The sequence below is a fragment of the Impatiens glandulifera genome, chromosome 9, assembly GCF_907164915.1.
Source record: "Impatiens glandulifera chromosome 9, dImpGla2.1, whole genome shotgun sequence".
Taxonomy (NCBI): domain Eukaryota; kingdom Viridiplantae; phylum Streptophyta; class Magnoliopsida; order Ericales; family Balsaminaceae; genus Impatiens; species Impatiens glandulifera.
The window spans coordinates 27,391,622-27,404,006 of NC_061870.1; the positions used below are offsets into that span (position 1 = coordinate 27,391,622).

Below are 12,385 nucleotides of genomic sequence, written 5' to 3' on the forward strand. Positions count from 1 at the left end.
TTCGTTTTGTTGTTCAAAGGGACTTAGAAGAAGAAGATAAAAGAGATTTATGCAATTGCCATGTTTCTTCTTCTCTCTTTTCACCTCCATTAAAGAAATTTCATTTTGATCCAAATGATTTTGCCTTGTTTTTTTTTCTAATACATCAACTCAAATATATTAAATAGGACAATAATAATTATATGGATACAAAATTCGAATATATGGGTACAAAATTCGAATAAGTGTTTTAAGCTCTTTTCGTGTCGAATCGCTACATAGACACAATACAAGTTCTCAGAGGTGCCCTTGAGTTTATTTGCTTTTGATTTATTATGGTATCTTTGACCAAACCTTGTGTTCTCGATTTTGGTCTTTGGTCGAGATATCACATTGGAGGGACCAACCAGAAGAAAGCTATCAAGTTTAATAAAGTGGAGAACTATACCTCCTTTTATTGCGTGCTAAGAATATTGGAATTGAGATATTGGTTTGACATCACTAAAAAAATTATTTAAGTATGTTAACGTTTTAAATTTTAAAAAACAAAATAGTAGTTATAATGTTAACTTCTAAACTTTTTTTTAAAAAAAATTAAAAAAATATATTTATTTAAAAGTTAACCTTTTAAATTTATAACAAACTATCTATTGAACACGTTAATATTTAAATGATAAAATAATAAGATAAATTTTATTTTAAATGAATAAATATTAGAATTCGAACTATAAATATAAATAGTGTAATTGAAAATTATATAAATACATTAATTTGAAATCCATTTAAATTTTAAAATATAAATAGTGTAATTGAGAATTATATAAATACATTAATTTGAAATTCATTTAAATTTTAATTTTTAATATTAAATATTTTAACCAAATCAATACCACCCTAATAGAAAATTCTCTAATCTTAGAATAGTGAGAGGTAGGGTTGCCTTGAGATTTTGGGGGCATATGCAAATTTAAATTTTGGGCCCCTAAAATAGAAAAAAAAATAATTTTAATTAATAAAATAAAATATAAATAATTAATATATTATAATACGAGATAAAAAAGAGATAAAAAAAGTTATTTTTATAATATATATTTAATATTAAAGGAGAAAAAAGAGGAAAAAATAATATTAGTAAATATAAAAAAATGGGAGCCTTCCTTACCCGAGGGCCGGCCCTAGTGAGAGGCTAAGAGACTAAAAATCCCTATTGCTAATCCTAGCATGATTAATGTTTGTTTAGGTAAAAAAGTAAACAATATATAATTTGTAATCATAAATATCTAAATAATTTTTTTTATATTTAGTAATACTAATTATACATGTTCTTTCCAGTTCTAGACTTCTACTATGTATGCACTTATTATCGATTTTTATTTGAGAATTCAGAAGTTAACCAATAGAAAGCCCAAATTATTTTATTATGGTCCAAATATTTGGGCCAACTTTGGTTTCTAGAATCTAGACTAAAGATGGATTTATATGAAGTGAGTGTGTGATTTAAAAAAATTGTTACTCTAAGTTAATTGATAAATTATTATTTTTAAAAGGGTAAATATATAAATTATTTTTAAAAATAGTTATTTATTAAAAAAATATTATTTTGATATAAAGGAAATAAAAATAAATTATGATATAAAAAATACTCATAAATTATAAAAACACTCAAATAATCTCGTAAAATTAATTTTTTTCTAAAAAAAAACTATTTATACACCACACAACTTCTCTCTCATCCAAATAATTAAACAATCATAATATATTGTATTGTATCTCAAATAATTTCTTACAAACTTCTTTGCAAAATTAGATTTGAATTTGAAATCTTTTAAAGAAGATAAGCCTTTGAATTCATTGAATACTAATTAATTAAGGATACCCCATAAACATGTGGCAAAGATATTTGTGTTGATTTTGTTATAGGTAAACATCAGCTGTCACTCTCACATTGAGTTAAGACTGTTGCCAAACTTGCCATAATTAAGTGTAGGGTAGATGATATTCATTTTGCCTTTGGAATAATGTTAATTATTTTTCTTCTTTATAAAGTGGATATATTATATATATTAAATGATGAAGATAATACTAACTAATTATGTTTTTCCAATGGTTTATTCAAACAAAAGAGAAGTTTGCTTCATATTTGTTTACATATTTTCTCAACTTTTAAGGCTGGTTTGTTTTGAAAGAGGATTAGGTTACTATTCTAATGACCCATTTTACAACACTTCTTTTTAAGTTAGATATGAGGTTTGGATGAGAATACTAAAATTATTAATTAAGATCATAAAATCCAAACTTTATAATACATCTCACAGTTTTTTTAATTCAAACTTTATAATTCATCTCTATAAACTTATCTTCTATGAGTTTGATTTTAAGAACTTAAAATTTTTACTAAAAATCTTAATATGAGTTAAATGTGAATAAGTTAAGATTACATAATAAATTATTACTTGAACTAATTAGACTATGTTTTAAGTTATTGAAATTTTAGATTGTTTGAGTAAAAAACAAATTGGGCCTATTATAATTGGAAGTTAGCGTAGTGTCACGGCCCATTGGTATGGGGTGCACATGTCAAGTCTACAAGGTGCATTTTTCAGAATATTCAAGTCTTGGGTCATTTCTGGAACTCTCTAGAATCCTCTAGGAGTTCCTGGATTTTGGTCGGTCATGGAACTCTCTAGATTTATCTAGGAGTTCCCCTTTTGTGAGTGAGGTCATGGAACTCTCTAGAATTCTCTAGGAGTTCCTCTTTTTGTAAGTAGGGTAATGGAACTTTCTAGAATTCTCTAGGAGTTCCTTTTTATATGTAAGGTGGAGAACTCTCTAGAATTCTCTAGGAGTTCTTATGTATAGGTGCTAATAGAATGCTCTAGAAACCTCTAGGAATTCTTAGGTTTAGATTAGTAATAGAAGAGTTTAGAAATATCTAGGACAAGGAAGATCTAGAATGTTCTTCCCACTTGTATATAAACAAGTCTTGGTCATAAACCAAGACACTCAACGAATGTTAAAAACACTCAACACTTGTAATACCTCACTCTTGTAAACAATAAACAAGATATTCTCCAAGCTCTTTCTCTCTCAAATTGTTCCATCTTCTTGCATCTTTTAGAAGGCTGACTAGTTAGGATTGAGGCAATCTAGCCTAGTGTCGCGCGGGACGAGAGAATATTCGGTGACCGAGTTTCTGCCCGTGATAAATGGTATTAGAGCGAAAGTGGTATCGCATCCACGTTTGTGCTTTCGCATTTGAAAGAAGATTGAGATGAATTCAGATTCCAAAGTCACAAAGGTTTCGACCGACGAACAGAAGGACAAGAGGTCCAAGAGGGACAAGTCCGTCGAGAGAAGTGTCGGCCTTGAAGCGCGGGTGACCCAGCTTGAGGAAGGCATGTCCGAGCACCAGGAGACTCTCGAAGTGTTTAGCGCGGTGGCCGAGAGGGTGACGGCGTTGAATGAGGCTGGTGAAAAGTTGGAGAACGAGGTGATGGGGATCATTAACAATATGAACTGAAGTATTCGTGACGAAGTGCTGGGATCGGTTCGAGGGGAGGTTAATGATATCCGCCATGAAGTGCTCAAGACAATCTAGGGAGAAGTCCATGCGATGGTCGAGGCCCTCCGGAGGGAGATCTTGGGGAGACTAGAATCGATGGAAAGGCGGATTGGGAGGAATGGAGGGGAACATAGAGGTGCAGCACCTCAACGGATGGATGTTCCTAAGCCAACTCCATTCAAAGGCTTGAGGAGTGCAAGGGAAGTGGAGGACTTCCTTTGGAACATGGAGAGATATTTTTGGGCATCAAACATACTAGATGATCGTGGAAAGTTGGAGACAACACATTTCTTCCTGCAAGAGATGACACTACTGTGGTGGAGGAGGCGAGAAATAGATATTAAGCGAGGTACGCTGCGAATGGAGACGTGGGAGGACTTCAAGACCGAGTTCAAGCGTCAGTTCTTCCCAGAGAACGCCGAGTTCGAGTCTAGGAAAAGGTTGAATCAACTTATGCACAACAAGAGCATCAAGGAGTATGTGAAGGAGTTCCAAGAGTTGATGCTCGAGTTACCTAATCTAACGGAACAGGAGGCCCTGTTTGCGTTTGTGAATGGCCTTAAGACTTGGGCACAGTTGGAGCTGCAAAGGGCCAAGGTGCGGGACGTCTCTGAGGCAATCACGGTTGCAGAAAGACTATTAGAGCTCAAAATGTCTATGAATAGGCCGAAGATCCTTAGGGACGATGAGGAAAATCGTGGGGGAGACCGCCCACGTGACTAGGAGAAAGGTGGGGGAGATCGCACACCTAGGAAGGGGCATGCACATAACAACTCTGTGGGGAAAATTGACGACTCGGGTAAGTCAAGAGTGTGTAATATTTGTGGTGCCCATAATCACATAAAGTTTATGTGCCCGTTCAAGGGGAAAAAGGTTGCAGCAGTGAAAGGACATGAGTCTTCCGAGAGAGAGGAAAGGACTCTAGTAGGATCCTTGAGACTGCTCAACGTTGCGAAGCCGGTCAAGGAAACAAAGAGTGGCTCTTTGTTCATGGAAGCTTGGATCGGGGGAAGACGCATTAAGGCACTAGTGGATACAGGGGCTACGCACAACTTCATGCGAGAAGGAGTAGCCAAGGCGTTGGGTCTGCGGATCAGCCCAACAAGAGGGACAGTGAAGTCCTTCGATGTAGCCAAGCCGGTGGCCGGGGAGGCTAGGAAAGTGCACACCAAGATCGGAGACTGGTATGGGACAGTCTCGTTTACCTTGGTCCCAATAGAAGACTACGACGTAGTGTTGGGACTACAATGGTGCGATCAGGTACGCGCTTGCATAATGACTTATTCCAATTCCTTAATCATTTTGGATCACGGGAAGTCTAGCATGATTCCAACAAGGAGAGAATCCGAGGGAATATGCATGTTCTCGGCAATGCGATTCAGCCGAGGTCGCAAATGGGGTAAAGGGGCTTTTACCATTTTTGCTAGGGTGGATGATGGGGACAGTTCCAAGGGGAAAGGATAAGTACCCAAGGAAGTCCAAATGAGGTGCAAGGTCTTCGAACGGCTCAAGGCTAAAGGCACGAAACCATCAGATCCACAAGGTTTGGCCACAGGAAACGTGGGCCAAAGTCAGCCTTCACTCGCGTCAAGCACATGGGAAAGGAAGCAAGGTGTGCAGTCAGGAAAGGGGACAATGGAAGAGGGAAGTTGCCCCCGCAAGAGTGGAAGTCTCTGCGGTCTGTGCTCAAGGGGCTTGTGCGTAGATTCAAGGGACCATTTTCAATCGAGAGACGTGTCAGAAATGTTTCATATCGGTTGGATCTGGCGGTCATAGGTGCACCCGATGCCGTGACGTGCAAGGGGGGGAAGAGCACTCAAGCGACGCCATGAAGAAGATCACCATGCATCGTTCTAAGGTCGTGCCGAGGTCTGTCACGACTTAGGTGGGGGAGAATGTCACGGCCCATTGGTATGGGGTGCACATGTCAAGCCTACAAGGTGCATTTTCCAGAATATTCAAGTCTTGGGTCATTTATGGAACTCTCTAGAATCCTCTAGGAGTTCCTGGATTTTGGTCGGTCATGGAACTCTCTAGATTTATCTAGGAGTTCCCCTTTTGTGAGTGAGGTCATGGAACTCTCTAGAATTCTCTAGGAGTTCCTCTTTTTGTAAGTAAGGTAATTGAACTTTCTAAAATTCTCTAGGAGTCCTTTTTGTATGTAAGGTGGGAGAACTCTCTATAATTCTCTAGGAGTTCTTATGTATAGGTGCTAATAGAATTCTCTAGAAACCTCTAAGAATTCTTAAGTTTAGATTAGTAATAGAAGAGTCTAGAAATATCTAGGACAAAGAAGATCTAGAATGTTCTTCCCACTTGTATATAAACAAGTCTTGGCCATAAACCAAGACATTCAACGAATATTCAAAACACTCAACATTTGTAATACCTCACTCTTGTAAGCAATAAACAAGATATTCTTCAAGCTCTCTTTCTCTCTCAAATTGTTCCATCTTCTTGCTTCTTTTAGAAGACTGACTAGCTAGGATTGAGGCAATCTAGTCTAGTGCCGCGCGGGACGAGAGAATATTCGGTGACCGAGTTTCTGCCCGTGACAATAGTCTCCTAAAATTATAAACATTCACTTTTATTTAAATTTTTTTAATTGAATTTTTTATATGAATTTTTTTTTATATTGTGATATTTTCAGTTGACCCTCTTTATGATTTATATATATAAATCATAAAATTAATAAAATAATAATATCAACTTATAAAACAACAAAAGAAAATATAGTCACGGTGCATGTGTGTGGTGTGACGGATGACAAGCCTTTAAGACGAGATGTACCCACTTTGAAAAAAAATGTTGATCATAAATGTAGTTTGGTGGAGAAAAACCTTAATGTGACAATAGTAACTATGTTGTGATAATATTTAAAAATAAATTGTGAAACATATGATATAGTTGATAAAATGTGGAACTCAATATATTAATATATATTTTATGAAATTATTTATATTAAATATGTCAAAATAAATAAATAAAATTTTATTTATTTTGAACCCTATAAATAGAAATTGTTAATGTTATACAAAAACACAATTTGTCTTTAACGGTTTCAAATTCCGTTCATTTATTATTTACGTGATATTTATAAATAAATAAATAAATAAAATATCACTAATTTAATTACTAAAATTCTTTATATATATGGAAAAAACAAGTATGAAAATTGACCCAAAATAAAATTTTAGTGATTTAATAAAAAAAAAATAATTAAAATCTTAGCTCCTAAATATAAACGTGATATTGTAAATTTCTATAATTCTATAAATTAAATATATATTAAATAAGCAGTTTTCATTCATTCTTCAACGTAGCAACAATACACCTAATAGTAATAAAAAAAAAAAAAAAAAAAAAAAAAAAAAAGAGCTAACATTACAAAATGGTAGAAAAAATCAGCAAAAATAACGTGAAGAGTATAAATTTTACTTATTTTACTTTGTGATAACATTTTCTTCTTCAGTGAATGCGATCTTACAATCCTAATACTTGTCCAAAAAAAATAATTCTTGTTTAAGAGTGCAAACAAACTATAAATTTGGAATTTGAGTCATTCATTATTGTTGGATTAAATTAAATGAGGAAAAAATAATTAATTAACTTAAAAGATAAGAACGACATAATTTTAATGATGTGGTTAAATAAAACTAAGTTGTGACTTGAACAAAACTAAGTAGGGTAACTTACTTTTGTGCATGTATAGATCTCAAAAAGTTTGTCTAGGTAGGCGTCGTCTAACACCTTTAGACGCGGTCCAAAGAGTGCGTGAGTAAACGTCGTCTAACTCCTTTAGACGCGGTTTAAGGAGTGCGCGAGTAGACGTCGTGTAACTCCTTTAGACGCGGTCCAAGGAGTGGGCGAGTAGACGTCGTCTAACTCTTTTAGACGCGGTCTAAGGAGTGCGCGAGTAGACGTCGTCTAACTCCTTTAGACGTGGTCTAAGGAGTGCGCGAGAAGACGTCGTCTAACTCCTTTAGACACGGTCTAAGGAGTGCGCGAGTAGACGTCGTCTAACTCCTTTAGACGCGGTCTAAGGAGTGCGAGAGTAGACGTCGTCTAACTCCTTTAGACGCAGTCTGAAAAGAAGCGCAGTTAGACGTCGTCTAACCTTCTTAGACGCGGTCTGAAGAAGAAACGCAGTTAGACGTGGTCTGAAGAAAAAACGTAATTAGACGTCGTCTAACCTTTCTTAGACGCGGTCTGAAAAAGAAGCGTAGATAGACGTCGTCCGATTTGATATGACATCTGAAGGAGCGTCTGACTACGTTCTCACTCAACTGATCTGCAGTTATCGTTTTCAACAGTTTGACAACTCAGCTTCAACAACAAATGAATAACTGCCACGTACATCAATATTCAAATTGCCCACGATATGTTGTACGTTCATGCACAACATTATATTAAAGAATATATGACGCACTACTAGTTTGGTACGACCACGATCCCAATGCTCAGGCTCTGTTGTTGTACGTCTGTACTTTGGCGGTCATCCAACAAAAGGAGGACACGTGTCCTCAAAGAAGATTCGTTCGTTAGTGCTCTTCATGTATAAATAGATGCCCAAGGACAATGAACAATTTATCGGTTGATTAAGTCTTACAAACAGCCTTACAAGTTGCTCAAATTCTTTCTGATTATTCAATCTCTCTCAAGCTCAAGCACACAAATTATCCACTGTCTGTCTGTGTGATTATTCTGTAATTCATTCACTGTTCTTTGTGTAAAATTTCAGTGTTGTAAATTGAACAGAGGTTGGTATGTTCAATAGAGAGTTATCTAGAAGTTCAGAAACAGACAGTTTTAAGTCATGTGGTTTATGACTGGGTTTGTGTAGGATGTTATATATCAATCAAAGTCTTCTTGTGAATATCATTTTTGTTGAGGAAGAATGGGTGACGTATGAGTTTTATTTCCTAACATCCATCAAACTCCATATGTTCTTTACTTTCTGTTGATTGCATTCATTTATCTTACGCTTCAAATTCAACAAGTTATTCCGCACTTAAACTTGTTCAAGAGCTTATGAAGATTTGTGAAAAATATAAATAGATTTTAACTTCTAAACAGAGTTAAAATTTAATCGAAGTTCATTAGCTATTAACAATATTAACCATAGTCAGACCTCTGTGATCTTCGTCTCTATTTTCAATACCGATGATAACAATTATAATTCTATATCATTGAAACCTAATTAGTAAGTAGTAAGGCTATAAAATAAATAATAGAATATATATTTTAAAATGATTTATGGTATATTATTATTTTAATTTTTTAAGTTGAATTGATGCAAGGTAGTTTGATTTTTTTTTTATCATTTTAGTTTTTATTTAAATTTGTTTAATATATTTTTTTTATCAAATTACTATTATTATTCTAAACATCAAATAATTTAATTTATTAATTACAATATTTTTACTTTACTTTTATTAAACTTAAATTTTAAATATAAAAATAAATTTTAATAATTCATCATACAAAAATCTCAAATAAATTTATTTCAAAAAAATCAAACAACCCCTGTTAATGATTTAGAATGAAGGATAGATAATTATTTGATATTAAATAGCTAAAAAAGGAACAATTAGTACATTTCAGTCATTCATTATAGGATTACTCTTAAGCAACATTGACTTTTCTTTATATTATTAATTAATTCTCTTTAAATCTACCAACGTGGCATTATTTACCAGTAGTATAAAACCATCAAGCACATTAGATTAAACTACCTTTTTTTTAATCATTATATAAAAATTTCTAATTAAATAAAATATATACAATAATTATAGCAATTCAGTAATAATAATAATAATAATAATAATATAAATAGGATTAAGAGGAACTTGTTTGGTTTTCCTAACCAATTCTCTTCACATATTCTATCCACCAACTACTGTAATCTGTATATTCCAAACTAGGCCTAAAATAATTGAGCTTTCAATTCAACCGCAGCTACCCTCTCCTCCAACTCCACCCTTAATCTCACCTTCACCGGCGCCGCCGCAAGACACCGCCGGATAATCGCCGCACTTCCGGCATCTAGTAAAAACTAAAACTTGCCGGCAAGAAGGACACGACGACTGAGATCCCAACCACGTATCAATACACGACACATGGAATCTATGTCCACAGTGTGGCAGTATCCGGATCTCATCCCCATCCACATAATCCGACAAACAGATCGCACACTCCGTCGACGCCGCCGCCGCCGCCGGGTCAACACTTTCCATATTTGCCGTAGAATCATGGGTATACTTAGGAAGTGACTGTATAACCTTTTTCTTCAACCCTCTTCTAAATGAACTGCGACGTCTACCTCCTCCGTCAACACTTCCGGCAGGGCCACGACGGAGCCAGGCACATCTAGCTACTAAAATTAAACCGATTACACAGATTAAAGCGCAGAGAAGGGCGGCCAGGATCACGACCATGTCGGGCTCTACATCAACTGTCTCCGGTGGGTCGGCGACCAGAGCTTTCTTGGGTGAAGAATTTGAGGATTGGTCAAGAAATCTAGCGAAACGAGTCATTTGAAAAGTTGAAATAAGAAATGTATATGATTGATTATGAATTGGGACTAGGAATGGATTTTAAAGAGGAAGAAGGAAAGGGGGGAGTGAACGAACCATATGAGGGCGTCTGGAAGTGAAAGACAAAAGGGAGGAGACGGTGTCTTATCCTTAACTCACGCGCTTCTTTTTTTCTAATATTTATCTCTACTCGCCGACACCGAATTTTATTTTTTTAATAATAAACGGTCATCTAACTTCCGTTAACCTACTTATTCACGCCGAATACCATCTTTAATTTACTTCTTGACCTTTTCAATTCTATCTTTATATTTATATATAGATTATATATTTTTATTATAAGCAGTGCTTGTTTGATATGGTTTAATTGGTTGTTGATCTTATCAACAACATTTGTTCCTTCTAAATCACACCGATCAATCTCTTCAGCTAAGATCTTGATTTGAGTATTTACAAGAAACATGTTTAATTTATGATAAGGTGGTTTTGCTAGTCGAATTATATATAAAAGAAATTAAACATTATGGAGGTTTGTCTCATAATAAAATTTTACTTTTGGTAGAACGCAAACAAGTGTTCCGTCTGAACAAAGACGTTATGCGTTGGCAAAACATGAATAATTTTTATGTGGGGCATTGCTACAAGTTGTTCGCTAAGATGAGTTCATATAATTTTTGTTAAGAGAAAATTTGAGAGTCAAATATTTCATTTAAGATCTCGTTATTTAGACAGAGTGTTATTCACGGTGGAATTCTTACGGATGATATGTGCATGAAAAAAAATTGTATTATGGTTAGTCGTATGTGTCACGAGAAGGTTGAATTGGTAATTTACTTATTTTTGCATTGTCGAATGGTGACTAGTATTTGAAGTCTTTTGTGGAGTATCACTGGGATTCATTGGGTGATGCCCGAGTCTTTGGATAGTTGTTGAAAAATTTGAATTGATGCGGCCAATATGGCAAACTTACATAAGTGGGTTATCATCCCAATTATTTTTTGATGGACTATCTGGTTTAAGAAAAATCGTCGAACTTTTACTGATCGTAGACGTTCGATGCGTATCATTCATAATGTTATTATCATGATATTTTTTAATATTTATATTGGAAAACTGGTAGAGTCCGCCGATGAGTTAATTATTTTTCTCGAAAACTTACTAGATCGATAACCTTTAACATTTTTTAATTTTAATTTTTATTTATTCTCTCTTCATGTTATACTTTTGTTATTGTGATTAAACGATTCTCATCATTTTCAATATAAATGAATCTTAAAAAATAAGAAAATATTTTACCTTTCAAAAATTATCAAAAATTAGAAGTGGAATAATAAAATAAAATATATTTTAATATTTTGAGTGATGTGATGAATAATATTTTTGTGAAGAGTGTAGCTTGTGAAATAATTTTTTATTAGCTAGTTCGTGTTATTTATTTAATCCAAGCTCAATGTTTTTTCAAGCTAACTTAAATAAAATAAAATAAAAAATAATAAAAAACTCACGAATCAAAAATGTCATATTTTTAATTTTTATTTTTAGAGAATCAAAAGATTTTATTTGTTTTATAGGCCTTTTATTTTTTGACATGTTACCTTATCCTCATACTCAACTGATGACTTTTCTTAAACCCTGTTTGGTTCAGGAAGGATAAATAGTTTTCCTTATAAGGAAATGTTATGATAATTTATTGTTCATAAAAGTTAGTTTTTTTAGTATAATTTTTTTTTCATTTAAACTATCATGCTCCACTAATAATGTCAATTTAATTTCTCTCATCCACAAGGAAAACGTGGTCAAAATGTTTCTAAAGCATTATCTAATTAAGCGATCAATATGATCATGTTACTCTAATGTGACATATTAGTGGGTCTGCATTACTCCATTTTATTTCATTTTTAAAAAATTATTAATTAATAACACGTATTTCTTTTAATAAAATATTAATACTAAATATTTAAAAGATTATTTGACATAAACAATCCAAATAAAATATTTTTTTAGTCAAATACTTTAGGGTTTGTTCGGATTGGAGTTTTTTTAAAAACTTAGAGGGAGAAAATAATAATGATTGGTGATGATTTTGAGAAAGTGATGATTATTTTTGGTAAAATGATTTAAAGGGTATTGATATATATAAATAAAATAAAAAATAATAATTTAAAATATATGGTATTTTAGTATTTTGATTAATGAAATGAGTGATGTGATTGTTGAGAAATGATTGATTGGAAAATTGATTTTGTTTGAGTTTTTCAAATAATCCAAAGAAAACATGACCTAAATTTTTTTAATCTGATTTCTTAAA

At 33.5% G+C, this 12,385-nt stretch overlaps 1 protein-coding gene across 1 annotated transcript; it reads right to left on the reverse strand.

The window, feature by feature from the left end:
• Positions 1 to 9,350: 9,350 nt before the first annotated feature.
• Positions 9,351 to 10,227, reverse strand: LOC124915517 (RING-H2 finger protein ATL8-like). The gene has a single exon (XM_047456243.1). It carries the CDS (start codon positions 10,075 to 10,077, stop codon positions 9,490 to 9,492), a length of 588 nt encoding a protein of 195 aa, XP_047312199.1. The 5' UTR covers positions 10,078 to 10,227; the 3' UTR covers positions 9,351 to 9,489.
• Between the last annotated feature and the right edge of the window lie 2,158 nt (positions 10,228 to 12,385).